We start from the raw sequence: 19,500 nt of genomic DNA, 5'->3' as shown, positions 1-19,500 counted from the left end.
TTAAATACGCATACATTATTTCATTTTCGTTTTTGCAACATGAAAGTATTCCACACAATGCAGAACTATAAAAACAATTTTAAATCATTGAATTACGTTTAGCTATTTATATGAGCAAAACAAAAGAAATATGTTTTTAAAAGAAATTAGAAACAGATTCTATTTATTTTGAACCTTTTTTGCCAAAAACGATAAATGGAAACGGTATGTTTCCTAACACTGTTTAATTTTGATATGTGGTGTTAACTACATTTCACTAACATAAAAAAAGTCGTAGCTTTGAATAAAATCACTAAACCAATTTTTTTGCTGTTAAAAATATCATTTTTTTAATTATAATCCGCCCATAACTAACATAAGAATAGCATTGTTAAACTTTAGTCATCATTAAATAGAAGGTCTACTTACCGATGGAGACCTTCTAATGGGGTATGTAGGAAACTTTTTGGTTAAAACTGGTTAAATGTTCTTCAAATCGTCACACATATTAAAATTGTGTACCTGTAATTAACTCAAACATAACAAAATCAATTTTTTGAATGTATAAACGTTATCCCCAAATTTCATTCATCTTTTGTCACTTGGTGCTAAATTGATTAGCTTTTCCAAACACCTGTACATTTCTTTCACTTGTTGGATCAAAGAAAACGTTTGTTTGCGAAAACCGAAATTATAGCCATTTCACTCGAAAAAACACACGGATACACGGCTTGCCCTCGACAACAAACACACCGGTTAAGCGTCTTCTAATTGTATGCAAATTGTTGTAGAGGAATATTTTCGGTGAAATATGATAATCTCATAATTACCCAGCTAACCTTGTCCACTCCAAAAGGGCTTAGACCAGCGAACACATACATTTCTTTTTTTGGTACGTTGTTGTGAGAAGTTCAACTTTCTGCGAAGAAAGGAAGAACACAATACGAGCTAGAAAAATTCGTACTAACGTAGCGAATTCTTTGGACTTTCGTTCACGGCGAGTACCTTCTGTAGATTTTCTAAGTCCGATAAACGGAACGAAATGAGCCTCGGAAGCTTCGCTAACGGAGCTACCCATGTTCTAGCGAATACTTTGTGAGCCGTTGCCATTCCCCGACACATACACGCGCCTTGAGATGGTAGGAAAATTATTGCATGAAAGTTATAATTTATGGACGACGATGGCAAATGGGGACCGGATAACAATGTGGACCCGGGGAACCGGGTTTGAGCATTAGAATACACCCTGCCTGTGCTGCTGGTGAGAGGCACCGGAATTTGGAAAACAGAAACAAACCCATTGCAAAGTGCTTGTCGGTGTGCTGCCGTACGAGCGATCACGCTTTTTGCAAAAAGCCAACTGAGACCATGTTTCAGTAAGGGGCATCAGGGCTTAGTTTGTCCCGTCTGGTTGAGCTGGTAAGATATTCGCTGATTTGCCTTTCTTTTTGTGTAGTGCGAAGGGTAAACATTGTTGAATATTTATTAAACCATCGAACCCAGTGCCGCGGGTTCTGCTTCGGTTTCGATGTTCGTTTTTTTTCGTTGGACATGACTAATTCTAGAATATATTGTGTCCGGCATACTTTTTTAGCGCTCTTCATTTCGAAACTCAGCTATGGTGCAACCCATGCCGGAAAGAAATGGCTTCAAGGCATTCGAGCAAATATTCTGTAATTTCTACGGCACACCCCGACCTCCGGGGGGGTGTTTTCTCAGGGAGGTTTTCTGCTACGGGTTTTGATGGCCATATCGGTACACGGTCGTAATTAAATGTTACACGAATCGAAATGACCTAACGTAAATGGGCTGTTCAACTCTGTATCCATCACGTTTCAACGATGGTTTCCCCTTCATTGCTCTAAACAGGCTAGAAATAGCTCATGAAATATAGGTTTTCCTATTTTTACTTCCTAATCCGGAAAAGAGTTTACGGCACAAATGGATGAAAATCGTGTCAAAGTGAAATTTTGCATCGTTTGTTCCGCGTGTCATAGAAAGCGAACAAACCTACGGCAAAGGGCACAAAAAATAACCTCCGTTTGAATCCGTTTAGTATGATGGCCGGCAGTATTATGGATAAGATTGCTTAATTAAACTAGTGCAAAATGGATTTTATGCAGGTATAAAGTTGTTTGGTTTTTTCCCCATACCTTTTGCTTGATGGCTTCATGCTCCTTGTCAACGATCCGGAAACAGTTGCATGATATCGTAATACTAAAGAAGCACTTATTTCCGGATTGGAAAAGATAGGTTTAATTATTTCTTTTGTGTAGTTTGTCTCTACATTTTCAAGTATAATTGAAAATATACGATATAATTGAATAATTGAATAATTATACATAATTGAATAAATATAATTGAAATTATATTGCATAATCATAAACTTTACATGATTTTTTTTTAAATCATCATGTTACTAAATTTTACCATTCGATACACTTTACTGCTTTTGTTGAAAATATACTATTGATCAAAATAAATGCTCAATATACATCATTCTCGTTTTTTACACTTCACATATTCCGAAGATAATTTATTTTTATTTTCCGGTTTGTATAAAAAGTTGGTACTTATTGTCTTTTTCGTTGGATGTGACGATTTTTCCGTTTATTAATAAACTACCACTTCTACGATGATTATCCTTCCCTAAGAGCAAAGCAGACAAATCCAATGAAGCGTAATAATTACTTTCTCCATCGAACTTGTGCAAGGGCGGGATAAGGAAGTAAAATGGAATATGCAGAAGTAATTATTGAATATGCATGGTTGATTGCTTTCAAGACTGCGGTGGAAGTAGGAGCGGTTTCCGCAATAAAGAAGTTGTCTCGTATCACAAGGATTCTTTATACGCTTTATATATGGTATATTCGACATGCGTAAAGTTGCATAACGCACGTCGGAGAAGCACGATGCACCGGCTGGTACATAATTTGGTTTTAATCAATGGTAGTGCTTTAATTTAATTTTAATGATACCACCGTCCGTGCATTTGCGCCCAATACGCATGACTTGTACGATGATAGCCGGGCGACTGTATTCATTCTTTGGCGATGAAGCAAACAGCACAGAGACTTCCTAATGAGTGTTCTACTGATAAACAACGATATGTGATGTGCCGAATATTTACAAATTCCTTCGACGAAATAATTATTTTGATTGAAATCTTGCGTAAATGTTGCGTTGTGTGCAACGAACGCTTCTTTTTTTTCTTTACATTTCATGTCCCGGTGGGTTTTGTTCGGTGCGGTTTGCTCAAGATGCCTAACTGCTTGCATGATGAAAAGTTAAGAAGGAAACCTTCCCCAGGCAGAGCTACCCGCAAAAGATGAACTTTGCAATGATTTAAATTAAATTAATTTTCCCATCGGAGTCCCAAAAACCGTTCAGCCGTAACGCTCTGTGATGATGCCAGGATGGTTCCGTGTTTCGTGCGAAATTAGCTCAAGCAAATTGTGTCTTTTCATTGGACTAGAATTATGTTTCAACATACTTTCGTCAGTCTTTCATTATGAAGCCCGAGTGAAATCCAGCAGCAAATGCTTTGCCCTAGCAGTTAGTTTATCGCGTCATTTATTTTGCAGCGAAACTTTTGCCTAGTCGACATGCGCTGGATAGACAAATGGAGAAAGAGTTTATTTTTGCTTAAATTGGTTCATTTAATGGAGTTGTAGGAGTTTTTTTCGTTTGCTAGAAAGGTGTTGCTTGAGATGCTTCATTATAAGCTCTCTTGGGTATATATCTTTATCAAACGTCATTCATGTAAAAGTTTTATAAAGATCATTGTTTGTATTGCACATAAATCCTGTGTTCTATTTTAGCTTTCCGGCAATAGTTGTTGATTTTAAGAAATTATTTAAAATCGGTTTCCCAGTTGGCGAAAGTATTGAAAAAGGATAATATTTGTGTCACTTTCATAGCGAAACATCAAAGATCCTTTTTATTAGATCAACTCAAACAGGCGATAGGCAAAACAGTTGCTTTCATGCTCTTTTTTGAAAAGCATTTAAAAACAAGTGCTGTGAAAAAGTTCATCTAGTTTCTGCTAACGCAAGTTCAGGAGATCCTAATCGTCTACATCTGGCTTCCCTTGACTTTACTTACTCGATATTGCCTTCTTGAACATCGCCGAACTTCGTACATCTTTGCTAGTAGTTAATTTCTGTATTTGATTGTATTTTTTGATTTTTTATTTACGTTAGCTGTGTATGATTGTATTAATGAAACAACATTTAATTGTAAAATACAGAGAACGACTAACATTGACGATTATCTTATGTTAACAGATCATCAAGTACATAACATCATTCGGACTAGAAGAATTAAAATAAGATCCATAATTAACAAGCAAACAATTAACTTTTTTTTGCTTGGTTATAACGGTCAGGCCGCATTAAGACTGATTTTACCACGTAGCAGGATAGTTAGTCCTTGCTACGCGGAGACGGTCCGGATGGAATTTGAACTCTAGTCGCGTCGTGTGGACCGGCGCCGTTTAACAAATGCATCACCGGGCTGCCCCAAACATTTTAACTATTTTTTTATTAATTAATTTAACTAATTTAATTTTAACATTTTAACATTTCAACTATTGTCTAAATTTCCTTTTAATATTTATATGGTATTAAAGAACAACGGAAAGTATCGAATTTCTTCTCAACACGCTTTATTTTCTTGTAAAATAATTTCAACATATTTCATTGCTATCTTTGAGAACATTATATATGTTTTATTTGGAATGAACAAATTAATCGCAGTGCTGATTTGCCGTTTGGTCGGACTTGTCATCAATAGAAAATACTTGGGATATTGTTGGGCTCAAAATAGCACTCTTATTGGATTGGGTATGCTTCATGCTAAAAATTGTATTGAAGCTGATCCTAAGTATGCCACATCTTTTCCAAGTTAATATTGCATTTGTGTATGCTGAATGTGTGAAATATCTAAAACTCAGGAAGTAGTATTTTTCCGACATTCAACATGTTATAGCAGGAATTAGAACTGCTTTTAATGGTTGCATCATTTCCTTGAAAAACAATATTATTGTTTAGGAGCATACTTTAGATGCTTCACAGTAAGACTGTCGAAAATTATTTTACAAAGAAAATGCATAACAAATATACCACGTACTGTATCGGAATAACCCGATCTACACGATGTAATAATTTCCACATGAGAACAAGTGAACAAGAGCTACAATACATTGTTCTACTGACAGTTCCGCAAATGTTAGTTGAAAAAGACAGGCGAACATCGATAAAAGACTAATATTGCTTCTTCATTTGACTGAATAATCACGAATGTGGAGTAAATGAACCCTCAACTCATTATTATGTATTATGAACAACTTTAAACAACCTTGCAAAACATTTTTCTTTAGTATTTAATCTTATAAAAAACAATAACCACATTGCTTTATCCGCATATCTTTCGTTTCATCCATGCCAATTTCACTATACACTTTCTGCAATTTATACGTGAATTGTTTCTGCCCATTATTTCACACACATAAAGACGGATCAGCTCTTCGATTGGTAATAAAATATCATAAAAAATAGATTAAAACACGTTCCAAAGATAAAATAGCAATGCACATCCAACAGTACCGAGTGCAAAGCGAAGTCACAAGCGGACAAACCGCAGCTACGCGTTACATGCGGGAAATTACAAAAAGATTTTTTTTTGTTTTTCATTTGCATGCAGCAGTAGCCCCAGAAACATGGTTGCACAATAGACATGCGATTTCGAACCAAAAAAAAATAAAAAACGGCATCATTGTACATTGCTTCGATGTATCTTTCACGTTCCATCTTACTGGTTTTTTGTGTTGTGCGCAGCAGTAATAACACTTGTTTTTTGTTACACTGCAGTCTCATAGCATTTTTTCTCTCTCCATTTTACATCTTTTCTGGTTTCTCCCCTGTTCTACATACAGCTCCATATAATGCTTAATTGCATTTTAATTCCTAACACATTGGACTGTAATTACAAAAACCACCCATCCTTTGTAACTTCCGGTTCTGGGTGGGTTGGTGAGCCCGCTCTGCTACCTTCTACGTTTACTGACGTGTTGATTGTATCGGCAATTCTCAATCTAAACGATGGGTGAAACGATGGAGGCGGCAGAAAAAGTGGTATTTAGCGAAAAAGGGTAGAAATAGTACTGTTTAATATGCACCTTGCAACACCTGGGTGGTTCTATTTTTTTGTTATCCCTTACCTGCCATTACATTGAACATTGGATAAAGCAGAGAATGAAAAGGAAAGCACGAATCCCTGGCAGCACCAACCTGACACGGATTAAAATAGCTTTAGCCTAAGAAACAGCCATGCTGTTCGCATTCGCGCTATGTCGTTTATGGTTACTTTTCCAACCCTTTTCCTAGCTTTCTCGTCATGCGACTTTTTTCTAACTACTGTTTGTTCCTGACGCCACCGCACAGGATACGAGGGAAGGAGAAGAAATGCATGGCAGAAGGTCAGTTGTGGCTCAGAATCAACCTCAACGGGCGACAACGATGACGCTGACAACTCCCGTCGTGCAGGTGTAAATTATGCAGTTTAGATTTAATCAATTTCGTGCTTGATATCATGGTCCAGGGCGTGCGATCCGGTACTACGAGGAATATTGACTGATGGAGTTGAAAACATGCAACTGTTTGTTTTTTTTTCTCGTTTTTCACTCTTCATTAGAGACTTCCATATTTTTTATGGAACACAAAGTAACCACGTCATAAATGCGATCTACTTTGATATGATATTTTTAATTCTTCTTAGCTTGTGTTTTTTCTTTCTTTTTCTGCGATGGCAATTTTTGTTTATCTCTCTGATATCTTTATTTGCCCTATTCTTCCTACCTCTGTAAATTTTCAAATATAAATTGATGCCCAGTATATTGCTTATTTATTACGTTTCTACACCTTTTAGAAACCAGATCTTTTTTATTTTAAAATAAGTTTATTATATAGTACATACAATCTGCCAAAATAAGCGGGAAATTAAGGCAAATCCTCCCGTTCTTGCAATAAATTGCTCCTCGTCACTATTGTGCATGAAGTTCAAAGGAAACAAAATACAAAACAATGCAAGCAAATGTGCAATTAATGTTTAAATATAGAACTATATGAATTATTCATAACTAGTAATGACGTCTTTGCTAGTACACTCCATGTTATGTGATTGAAGAGGAAAGTATGGCTAATGTTTATGAGAAGAAAGTCTTTAAACTATAAACTATTCCGTGCGTCATTGCTTGCGTTCTTTGCAAATTACATCGTGTGCTCACATGCTTGACCTTTACATCGTGTTGAGTGTAATTCTGTAACGACGAAAACGAACCTTGTTGATTCAATACAGATCTCTTTTTCAATTCGTGGAAGGATTTTATAACGAAGCAAGTTTTCGAGAATAGATTTTAAAGGTTATGGCATCTACATTAACAACACTCGTTAATAACCTTGCAAAGCAAATACTTAATTCGTGTAATGGGTTACGCAATTTTGTCAACATCAATAAACGCATTTTATGTATGAATTTTATGTTCATTCCACAACTAATTTTTAAGAACTATCGCTTGTTTAATAATTTTTTATTTAAAAAATTTATTGCTGTTAGTTCCTAATGGATGGTATTTTAAAGAAATTTTTTATTACTATCAAATACTATTTTAAATATTTTTTTAAAGTTTATTTCAACCTTCATATGCATTTTTTTGGATCTTCTATTTTGGTTTGTATTTGTATTTAGCTCATTAATCATATCCCTTTGGTCACAAGCAGATTATTGCTAAAAAACATTTACTCTACTGCTTTGGGTTCTTTATATCTTGTTTTTGCAGTAGACTTTATCCCAAAGCGAAACAATGTTATATTGTGAGGCACTACGTTTCCTCCGGATGTATTCAATCTGGCAATTCTCCTATCTTCTCAATTCTGGATAAGTTAGCAAAGTTCTTACGAAAATCAGAATGTCAGGAACCATTCAAACGTTGAAAAAATATTTGTACAAAATAGACATTGCGAAACGAAAGTGTCCATCTGCCCTGTAATTGCCACCATGAAATGTGGTTCAAGTTTCTTGAGAAAAAAAAACATTCCAAAGCGAATTCAATGGATGAATGGAATTCAATGGAATTCAAAACCTACTTGACAGAGGTCGACAACTACAGGTGTGTAGGTACTGGCTGGGTACTTTATGTCCTGCATCAAGGAAATAAATGTAGAAGTCTCCCGCACCATGTTTGAACTCTCCTGAAAAAGATTCCTGACGTTTGACGATGAACGACGCATAAGTTCTTTCCTTCGGGACTATCGGAGATTTAGGATATTGTCTCAAAATCTCTTTTGGAAGTTGCCACCTACATTAAGCAATATTATTAAAAGAACAACTTTTTGGTCTTGCCTGACCTCAGCTCATCATGCCAGAAGATCACTGGCGAAATAATGATATCTTTTACTACTGGAGGTAAGGACAAAAGTTTTAACAAAGACTACAACGTTCTCAATGTCTCTGAGATATGAACGATAGAACTTTTTTAGCTGCAAATATTAAATGAAGGATCTTCTACAATAATTTGGAGGCCTAAACGAATGAGCATTGGATGCGACTTAATAAACATAGCAATTACAGATTTTTTTTATTCAAATATATTTTCTCTCATCGTCATTTGAAGTTTAGACCGTTTTAAGACATGAGTTTAGCAGGAATCTCTTTCTAAAGTTAAAGTTTCTAACGTAATAACAACGACAATGTTCACAAAGCAAACCTGAATTTATTTAAAAAAAAAAGACAATTAATGTACAGTTATAACAAACGCATCATCAATATTAGTGATTTTATAAAAAGCTTATAAAAAGCGTATTATTAGTAATTTTCTAAAATTATAGAAATTTATTTGGTTGTTAATTTGAATATACAAACTAAGGAATAAATGCTTTAATCACATTTTTTAAACTGTCTATTCTATTCTGTTTGAAACGATTGATCCTATTACTTTTCACTTTCTGTTTTTTAATTCACTGTTTCGTTAGCTCTCTATTTTCGTTCGTTATTTATTTTTTATACAGCTCTCTATTCCTCACGAGATTACATTATTTAAAATCTATTTTATTCACAGTTTATCTATAAAGCTTTATAAATCTATCACTTTATTGGGAATCTGTTGATATCAGTAAGTTTTGTTTGTATTTTTTTCGAGTGTCGTTAGCTCGTCTTGCTTCTTGCATGTTTTAAAATATTGTCTTTGTAAACTGTTTCAAGTCAGTTGATTTTCCACTTCTAGCAAACACAATTACTTGCTACGGAAGTGTTTCAAAATCGCTGAGACGTACCATTTCTTCGATATTGTTTTTTCTGCTTTCTTTATACTATTACATGACTATGTAAAACAGCAAGGAACAAAAACTTCATTAATGGCAAAGTTACAAAATCCACCTGTAAAGCGTCGTACATTCTTGTCCTTCATCGGTACGCCCGGAAGGGTTCGCACGATATTGTTAAAAAGCATTTCATTTTCTTTTGCACCAACCTTCTTTTACTACCGTAAAGCTTTTCCTTTCGCACGGTCTAGTCAAACAGGAAGTAAAAACTAGTGGAACGGATTTCGCGAATGGAACAGAAAAACTTTCCAAAACTGACCTTTCGCAAATGATAATCCTTTTTTGCTTGCATGCCTTTCGTTAAACAAGGGTCAAATGAAAGCGTACTAAAGGGAAGAAAATAGAAAACGAAGGCAAACAAAGCCAGTAAAATCTTCCACTTCTCATGCTATGTTCTGCTTTGTTCACAATAACGAAAAAAAACTATTCTACTAGTATGAAAAACTAAATCCGGTAAAAGCATTAGTGTTCGATTAATTAACATAGAAATGTGTCCCTTTGCGAGCAGCTTTTCTCTTATTCGAGCTTACCGAGCTATTTCACCTACCACGAAATACAAAAACGACCAACGACAATCTACACTACCAACGGTAAAGCAAATGGGTACCATTAGGTACGAACACCAAATGGAAGTAAACTTTGAGTGGATTTATTTCCATTCCTTTGCTTACGGATTTTCCTACCCTCTTACTCAGCACCGTCAGTCGCATAAGTTTTAGTGCAAATTATTGAATTTACCATCGAAAACGGGTGAAACTTTCTGACGCTAAGAAATGGCAATCTTCGATTTTGTTCGTAAAACAAAATCCTGAGTAATTGAGAAAGCACCGAACGAACTCCGAACTGGTTTCTGAACTGTCACCGGGTTTTCCCAAGCGTCTTGGGTAAAATCGGGTTCCATTTGCTGACGAGCAAACGAGCTCGGTGTCAAGAATGCTACATTTTCTTCGCTTTTTGCTCCTTCGAATCAAATAAATTCACTAATTGAAGCCAAATGGCTAAGGTTTCTAAATCCAGTCTTGCCTCACTTACAATACGGATTCTTTGGCGCAATGTTTGTAATGAATTAATCGATGTTTTTGTGGCGTTTACATAATTCATAGCAATTTATGATCACCTTACTTGAAACTTTGAGCAACAAAGCATATTTTCTTAAAATCGTTTTATTATAGTGATTAATTGATTTAATTTTTTGTTTGTTTTAGAATTCGTTAAGAAAAAAAGAGATTTTTCTATTATCATTTGGAAGTCCACTTTCACAGCCACTTTAGAATTTAGTTATATCAAACTTTTGTGTTAGATATATCATTAATATTGATAATAATAAAAGACGTGCTTTAATTCCACTTCGTTCTTTGCAATGAACAATTCCTTCCAAAACAAGTACTTGAAGAACATATTTTGTTTCCATCTTCTTCTCAAACATCTAGCGCAAAAGAAGCACGCCGGGCAAAAAGAAGATGTTTTTAAATAATCGCACAAAATGCGATATCTTTGCCAACAGTACAATTCCTTCATTTGCAGTGTAACATTAAACAGTTTACATTGGTCCTAAATCACGATCCTAGTGACCGTTACCATTCGCTAGCCGGTGGTGATGGAACGAACGAGGTAAGGAAGGACACTACCCCGCAAGGCAGAACAAAAACGAAAGCCATAATGTAAACATTGTCAGTGACGACGATAATGATAATGAAGGAATTTAGCTGGAACGGACAAAAAAGGCAGCAACGTAAACAACTGCCGTGACCCCCGATGTACCCAAATACGCCCGGGTCCATATAAACGTGCTGTTTTTACCGTCGCAGTGTGGTCCCTTCGGAAAAAGTTTCTCGGCTGGCAGCTTCGATGGTGGGAAAAAGATATCCGTGTCACAGAAACAACCTACGGCAACGGTACGAGGGGGCCACTGTTTGTCTCAACGGAATGCTGTAAGCGGCGCGACGGAAATGAATCGCTGTTGATGTTTAATTTTAGTCCAGCCCGCCCATAAGGCCAAATGGTTCCCACAAAGCGCAACGCAACGTACACAGCATCAGCAGCACGGATGGATGACATTTTCTACGGTATGGAGCATCCCAAAGTATGGGACATGTACGGGGTAAGGGCAGTACGCTCAGTTTTTGGGGGTGTTTTTATTTTTCACGCCTCGTTGAGACCGGCCCAGAATGAACGGACGGTTGATGTGTGTTTTGTCTCTCTCTGTAACCGTCCAGTATCGTTTAGATAAGGACGATCTCATTTTTCATCCATACCCCGCAACGTTGTGCGTCTCTAAAGGCTGCTAGACAAATCAGAAAGACTTTAAGCTTTACCGCTCGGTTGGTTTAGAACAGCTGTTTGTACTTGTTGCGGTTCAACATTTGACGAGCGGGTCAGTTCGGGTGGAATGAGGACCTAATTAATTGTAATGCGCGTTTCCAGCGCCAACCATGCTCGTGTTATCAAAGCCTGATTTGCAATCCTAACCATGTTCGAGAGAAGGATAAGTTCGTATCCCTGACATTAATAACCGATTGTTTGATGGAGCAACGAAACAAAACAGGAGTGAAATGACTGGACCCCACAAAGTCAGATGTGGTGAGATTTGTTTGATCTGGTTAAGCAACGCAAACACTTGTACCATGTTTTGAAGTTCTGTAGACAAGTTACTGCAAATAACAAGGTGTTGCATGGAGTTTACCCCTCTGCCCTCGTGCCAGAAGTAATCGTTCCGTCAAACCATTTTATGCAGGCTACTGTAAAACACGAATCAATGTTATGATAATTATTTATGTATGATTAACCATTGTGTTTGTGCTCTGATATAGCCGATAGCTCATGTTTCTAAGATTATCCATCACACATTCTACATTTAAAATTTGAAAGCAATTCGGAATCTCCTCCGGAACTCATTCTCAGAACTTTGGTGGAACTGGTCCGGCATCTTTTTGGCTAGAAGGGAAGAGTTTTTGACCGAACATTGAACTTGAACTAAAGTTCACGTAAAAATAAGTCTAGTAAACCAGAAATGGCTGGTATGACTTTACAGGGCGCTCAGCCAAGCAGAAGATCTAGCAGGTCAATACATTCTATTGTGAATTTAAGCGCAATTAATATTACAATGTTTTTCCTCAATAGAGCTATATCAACTGAACTTAAATTAATGTAATGTTTAAACTGCTCATCTTACTAATACATACATCTTTAATTTAAATACTGAATGGACCAAATTTTTATCTTCTAATCTGAGTAACATGAAGTCATCGTAGCTAACTTTAGATCATCATTTCGATTCCAATCATGCCACTTAACGTATAATGCTGGTGTACTTCGCTACATTTTATCATTTACATATTTTGCCATACGGGGGGCGGCTCGTTGGTATACACGGTGCGACCGGGGATCAAATCCCATCTGGACCGTCCCCCGTAGCAGGGACAGACTATTCGGCTACGCGGTAAAATTAGTCTAGTAAGCAAGAAATTTACGGCATGACCTCAGAGGTCGGTAAAGCCAACAAGAGAGAGTGAGAGAGAATATTTTGCCATTATTGAATTACGTATTTTACAAGTCCAAATTATCGAACCTTTTTCACGTTAGTTCTATATTGACATATGTTACCCCAACATTTAGCATTTTTTCAGTATAAAGTTAGATTATAGTTGAAACCATTCTAAGCACAATGTTCCAGTTTAAAATTCAAATAGCTTGTTCAGATTTTCGGTGGCACTTTCCCAAAGCAATTTGCCGCGTGGAAATTAATAAACAGATTTGAAACTCATCACAATTTCATTGCAACTGTACGCTTGATGCGCTTTCATATACCTTGTAGGACTTTCTGTGTGGACATCTGTGCAATCAATCTTTCCCTAGAGTCTTTTGACTGTTCAATAAAGAGGTACCTGTCAATGTCACACGACATCATCTAGGTCGGTCTTTGGGTACATCATTGCTTTCCATTCGATCACTTCTTTCACCCAGGCTAGTCGGAATATATGATGAGCATACGCATCCTCCGAGACATTCCAGGAAGCAAAGCTAACGCAAAACGTTCAAAACTCATCTCGATTCCACTCTTGCAGAATGAAAAAAAAAGTTCATCTATCTAGAACTGCTTGTTTTGTTCCTCTTTGTTTCGCAGTGCCAACGGCAACAATAATCGGTGGACCCGATCTGCATGTGGACAAGGGCAGCACTATCAACCTTACCTGTGCGGTCAAGTACAGTCCCGAGCCACCTGCATACATCTTCTGGTACCATCACGACGAGGTGATCAGCTACGATTCAAGCCGTGGCGGTGTCTCGGTCATCACGGAGAAAGGTGACGTCACCACCTCACACCTGCTGATTCAGAATGCCGACCTGGACGATTCGGGCAAGTACTCTTGCTCACCGTCCAATGCAGACGTAGCCAGCGTACGGGTGCACGTTCTCAACGGTAAGTGTAACCATGACGGGTGTTTCTATTGTTTCGGACAGCAAACATGCAGGCAGCGGGGAGGGTAGAGGAGGCCTAAGAAGGAGGAGAAGAAACATGACTGTAGGGAAAAGTTTTCTGCTTCACTTTCTTCCTGCTGCCACCCGGAAAAAAACACACCACACACCGCTTCTATTAACGCTGATATCAGTTCGCGCGGTCGTTTCAGGTGAACATCCGGAGGCGATGCAGACCGGTGGCGCCTCGGTAGTCGTTTCGTCGGACGGTCGTTCGGTTCTACCACTGATACTGCTCGCACTACTGCTCCTCACGTTATCACCTTCAGCATCGATGAACGTCGTCTCAGCGATTCCCCGTAGACAGCTCGACCGGCGACAGACCTCATGCGAACGAAAACCATCGGTGACGTCGGCTTCACGCTGCACCGGTTGCTGCTGCAGTAGAGAACGGACTCTTCTTCAACGTCAGTTTGCTCCGAATGTTCACCACTACATTACCGACACTGCCAGCATCGACAAACGGTCGTTCATGCGGTGCGATACTGTGAGATGATAAACCCCTATCGATTTGGCCCGAGAGCAGTAGTGCCGTACCGAAACGGGAATCCTTTGTGTGTGTGTTTTTTTATTGCTTTTTTTCCCCGTACGTCGTCGCTCCTCGTTTGCCTAGTTTTGACTTCATAGTAGACACGGAGATGTGATTGTACCGTGAGGGAGAAAACGCTCATAAATCCGTTCCTTGTCCCGAGAGACACCAACAGCGTGAGTGTTTGTGCGATGAAGCGATTTTGTGGCTGTCTGCACCGTGGTGCACTAAGCGATAGACTAGTATAGCAGCAATTTCAGTAAGCATTTCAGAAACGTCTGAAAAACGAAACGGCATACAAGTGGAATCAATAGACAGGTGGTTTTATTGTGGCTGTTGGATAAGATAAATTTGATTTGTTTCATTGTTTTCCAATTGCAAACTATCCGTTTGTTTAGTTTGATTCTTGTGACAAGATTGATCTCAAATCGGAAGTGAATTATTTGGGTAAATTATTCTGTTAAGTGTTAAGTATCACGTAACCATCATATTGAGAAAGGAGAAAAAATATGAAAATAATTATTAAATGTTATGTTAACCTTCTGCTTTACCAAAAGCTCATTGTAATTAAGAGCAGTACATTAAGAGGAAACGTTTCCTCGTTTTAAACCAAATTGGATGAAATACGAACGGTACAAATCTAGCACTTGTGTATATTGACTTGCAATCACTAAATGCCACTGATCCGCGAGAGATATTTAGTAAAATTTTGTGTAGAAATACATTTTTTTAAATAGTAAATTTAACGAAAAGAATCAGAAAAAAATGCATATTTTGTTACTAAACATGTGAAAGAAGAAGTTAAACAACATTTCAAGTCATGAATGATGAAAAAAATGTTTGATTTATCATGTCAAAAGACAAATGTATTAACAATTTCCTTTCAACGCATCTAGATAAATCAATCAAATTGATAGTAGACTAAGTAAGACAATGCATCTATGCTAGGTGTAATGAGGAGAATGTGGCAAAATATCCTGTACATAAAACTATTAAAAAAGCACATACACACATTAACACAAACTTCACATTCAAACGTGTGGAAAAACAAATTACTAACTAAAAAATCGAAACAATGACAAACACAAACAACAGCACACTGAACAAAAACCAACCGAAATGAAAATGGAAGAAAGAAACGTTGAATAATGTCAAGTGAGATTTTAATCGTATTGTAGTTTTTGGAGTATAAAAAAGTCTATATTGGTACAATTCCCAGACAGGTGAATTGTATTCATCGTATGTAAAGTAATCGTAGAAAATGAATGAATTTGAACGTAAAAACAAGTTGTATTATGCACTTTACATGTGATGTTTTTGTCTCGCTGGTTTGAATTTTTAAAATCTCTATCATTTTGTTACCTTATTTTAGCTAAAGTACTGCTGTGCATAGAGTTTTAACAGACATAAACTTTAAAACTTAACCTTTATAGCCACCAACCAACATGCATTGATACAAGCAACGAAACTTTCGGGTGAAATGATTACTGGAGTTAAGATAAGCAATGAGGTAAACTTTCGTTTGAATAAAATAATTTGTTGATGCTTGATATTGGAAGACATTTTAAGAACACTTTAATAATTTTTCAATAAATTTTTTTATTTATACAAACAAAAATAATATTACCTATTGGTTTTTTGCGTACTACGATCATTTGCAGATTGTTTAATAGATATTTTATCCTAACAGGGTATTATGATTAACTTTTTTATTTTGTATAGAACTTTTATTTGTTGTAATAAAAATTGAGTATTTTATTGTTATTTATTTCTTGCTTTATTATGCCAAACAACGAGTGAAGTTAATTACAAATGCTGACTACTATTAACCACAACTATTACTCAGAACATTTCAAAGATAATGTAAATTAAAGCCACCTGCACCGAAGTTCATCATGTTACGTTCAGTTAATTAACTCATCATGAAACAAACCAAAATCAAGATTTATGCTTTATAACTCCCCATGATAAAGAAGCATCAACAAACGAAATCAATTGCAAAACGATTTGTTCATAATCAGCTCATTTATGGAAACTCATTATAATGCCATTGGCAGAACCTGGCACGTTTCCAGCCATCACTACCGATTACACCCTTTGCCACAACATCGCAAATCGAAAATGATATAACGCAGCCGGTTTCAGTAAACTGTTGTAGGGAATTTTGCTTTTTTTCCTGTTTTTATAATGGGTGTGGTTTTACTGTTCCTTTTGAGGTATATTTTTCTTGCAGTTTTATGAAACGCAGCAGCGTATCCGGTTACTGTTTCGGTTTCTGCTCGATCACCCGTAACCTCAAAAATCGAAACTCTTCTCAGTGGGTTTTCCACCACACGCACTTCAACGAATGCGTGTTTGGGTTGTGTATGTGTGTTTCCGCGTACAGCTTTGTGGTTACGAAATCGGGCAGAGCATGAAAAAGTAGAGAAATAAAAATGATCCCACCGTCGTCTCGTAAGAAAGGTTTTCCCATCCCGTTGTGGAGTGCCGAAGAAGTAGAAGGAAAGGACGAAAAACAATTTCCGAAAAACGTACAGCACCACACACAGTGCATGCAATCTCCGCAAGGCACTCCTTGGACGCCTTTCAATATCATTAAAAAAATATTGATGCATAAATAATTGATAGGGTTTCTCGCATCATTCCCCGCATGTGCGGGTTTGGCTAACCCGGTTCACTTCCAACCGAGTAAGGGTTCGAACATTGACCATGGTTTGATGGGCTTTACTTCCTACGGCATCATCCCTTCCATCACGTTTGTTACGTCTATTTTGTTCTTTCAGCTTTTTCAGCTTTATTTTTCTCTGCTTTGGCAAGAAATTTTTCAGTTTCCTATACGTTTCCTATCACTCCTGCTGGAAAGCTGTTCCAATAACGACCCAAATCAGGTCTCACATAAGCGCCGGGAAATCCTAGCAGAAAGCCTGCTGTAAGGAAAATCGACGGCAAATCGACACTTTAGAATCATTCAACAGTAACAGCTAACCGACACCTTTACGGGGCGCAAGAAAAAAAAACCCCCCACACAACATCACGCACGAACTGCACGTCTTCTGCCAACGGAAGCTTTCCTAAAATACGACCAACTTCCTCAAGCGAACGTGAACAAATCATTTCACCCCCCACTCGACTTCTGGTGTATCTTCTGGAGTCTAATTCAGAAAGCTTCACAATCCAAACAAAACACAGGCGTAGAATAAATTGAGTGGCTTTCCAACTTCTGGCAGGTGGCGGAATGATGCGAATATCCGCCAATGGTTCCTCTAACTACCATCACCCTAGAAGAAGCAGTAGAAAACCGGAGACTAGCTTCATGGGAAATTGATAAGATTGTTTTTATTGCGGGAGATGAAGGGCAAGAGGAGAGCCACAACAGATTGAGATCCAGATGCCACCAACCTTTGGCTTGAAAAGTGATGAAGAAGAACTTAATTTGTGTTTCGAACTTTCGGGAATTTGTGGGAAAATCGAGGTTTGATAATTGAAACCATAACCGCACAGCTAATCAAAACTGCGTGGTTGGTTAGGTGGAAGGAGAAAGTTTAATTTTCATTCCAGCGCGGTTAACATAATGAAGGGTTGGTTGAAATTGTGGAAGTTAGCACACAGAAGAAAAAAATACACACAAAAAAAAGTTGTAAAAAGTTGTTGCATCTCATAAAGATGAAAAAGAAAAATTGTAATAGATTACGAAACAACAAAAAAAAACACACACACAAACACGCTCACATTACAATCAATCAAAGTGAAGGAAGATTAAAACTGGAAGATAAATGTTTATTTTGAACCCAACCGATTGGAATGTTTCCGATCGGATTTGGTTACCGATAGCGAATTGTGTAAATAGGAGATCGTAAAAGTGAGGGGAAAAAACACTTTAAATGAAAAGAAAACACACGGAAAAAACAGATGATGTATAATTTGTGGTAATGAAGATAAGTTAAAGTACGAACATATTACACACAAAATCCCATTAAGCTACATTAAGGACATAAAGAATAAAAGCGCTAATAGCCCATTCCAATATTAATGATCCATATTACCGAAGAAAAAAAACAGAAAAAAAAACATTTCTAACCATTTGTAAATACCACAGTGTAAACTAATTGCCCCCAAAGTAAAACAAAAATAAACAAAAAAAAATAAACAAACCTGAGTGACTCGCACCGCATAAAATCACTACAGATAAGAAAAAAAGGAAACAGATTCACACAAAACACTCACATGTGACGAATGGTGTTGCGTACTTGCAGCATAAATGTGGATAAGAAAAATACAATTTTAAACCCGTTCCAAAGGAAGTGGTTTAAATGCTGTGAACCTGACAAGGATGAAATGAACAGAAAAAGCGAGACAAAGCGACAAAGCGAGAAAAGTGAAATAGTAAACAGAATGTAAAGGCGAACAGGCGAAGTGGCAGAAAGTGGATTGTGAAGAGGTTTGAAGAAAGATTAATAAATATAGCATCTGAGTTGATTATAAAACTATAAACTTTCATCTTGTTCGTTCGCCTTCATTTTCTCGTGTTTGTTTCGGATTTTTTTTTATTTTATTTCTTTTTTCGTCCTCCTTCAATGAAGCCACCAGTTGTCCAGTCCACGACCGAAAGGATGGAATGTACCCTATCAAAAAGACAGTATGTCTCGACAAGAGTCGATCCAGTGTACTTAGCCGTAGCACTCGCTCGGAGCACAATTTGTGGGCAAAATTATGAACCTCTTCAAGCTGTTGAGATTCCCCTTTTTTCGTGCTTCAGTTTTCCCATTTCATAATCCCCAACGAATCCCCCCGTTCGTACCGCGAGATGGTTATTAAAATGGAAAGAATTTTATTGACCGAAGAGTGCTGTCGTGCTGCACAGCGAGATCAGTTCTCGGTTGTCGGTCTTTAGCAATAGGGTATGAAACGATTTTCAACCATCTTCGCACCCCAACGTTGAACGTTATTCTACCATTTTGCGTTGGGAAAGCGCATAAAAACATACTATTTATGATTCGTTTCGTTTCGTACTTGAAAAAGGGACAATCCCTAGAACATGCTTATGTTGTTTCATGGGGAAAGTATTTAAATTATTTCAGTTTAGTATTTTCTGCGTATTTAGATACGCTTTTGCAACGAGAAAGATCTTATATATCACCA

At 37.2% G+C, this 19,500-nt stretch overlaps 1 protein-coding gene across 5 annotated transcripts in view; it reads left to right on the top strand.

Annotated features, from left to right (window-relative positions):
* The window catches only part of LOC125769640 (hemicentin-2-like), a 218,616-nt gene extending 199,764 nt beyond the window's left edge, over positions 1 to 18,852 (top strand). For 4 of the 5 annotated variants that reach the window (XM_049438446.1, XM_049438444.1, XM_049438445.1 and 1 more), the window contains 2 exons: positions 13,480 to 13,776; positions 13,967 to 18,852. In XM_049438446.1, the coding sequence (XP_049294403.1) occupies positions 13,480 to 13,776; positions 13,967 to 14,328 (659 nt within the window). In that variant the 3' untranslated portion in view covers positions 14,329 to 18,852. The remainder of the gene's footprint in view (positions 1 to 13,479; positions 13,777 to 13,966) is intronic. The other variant, XM_049438447.1, reaches the window with a different exon arrangement.
* Positions 18,853 to 19,500: the final 648 nt, after the last annotated feature.

This window comes from Anopheles funestus, chromosome 3RL, assembly GCF_943734845.2.
Source record: "Anopheles funestus chromosome 3RL, idAnoFuneDA-416_04, whole genome shotgun sequence".
NCBI classification, from domain to species: Eukaryota; Metazoa; Arthropoda; class Insecta; order Diptera; family Culicidae; genus Anopheles; species Anopheles funestus.
Note: the sequence above shows the minus strand (reverse complement) of the source record. Positions and strands in the feature narration are given on the sequence as shown.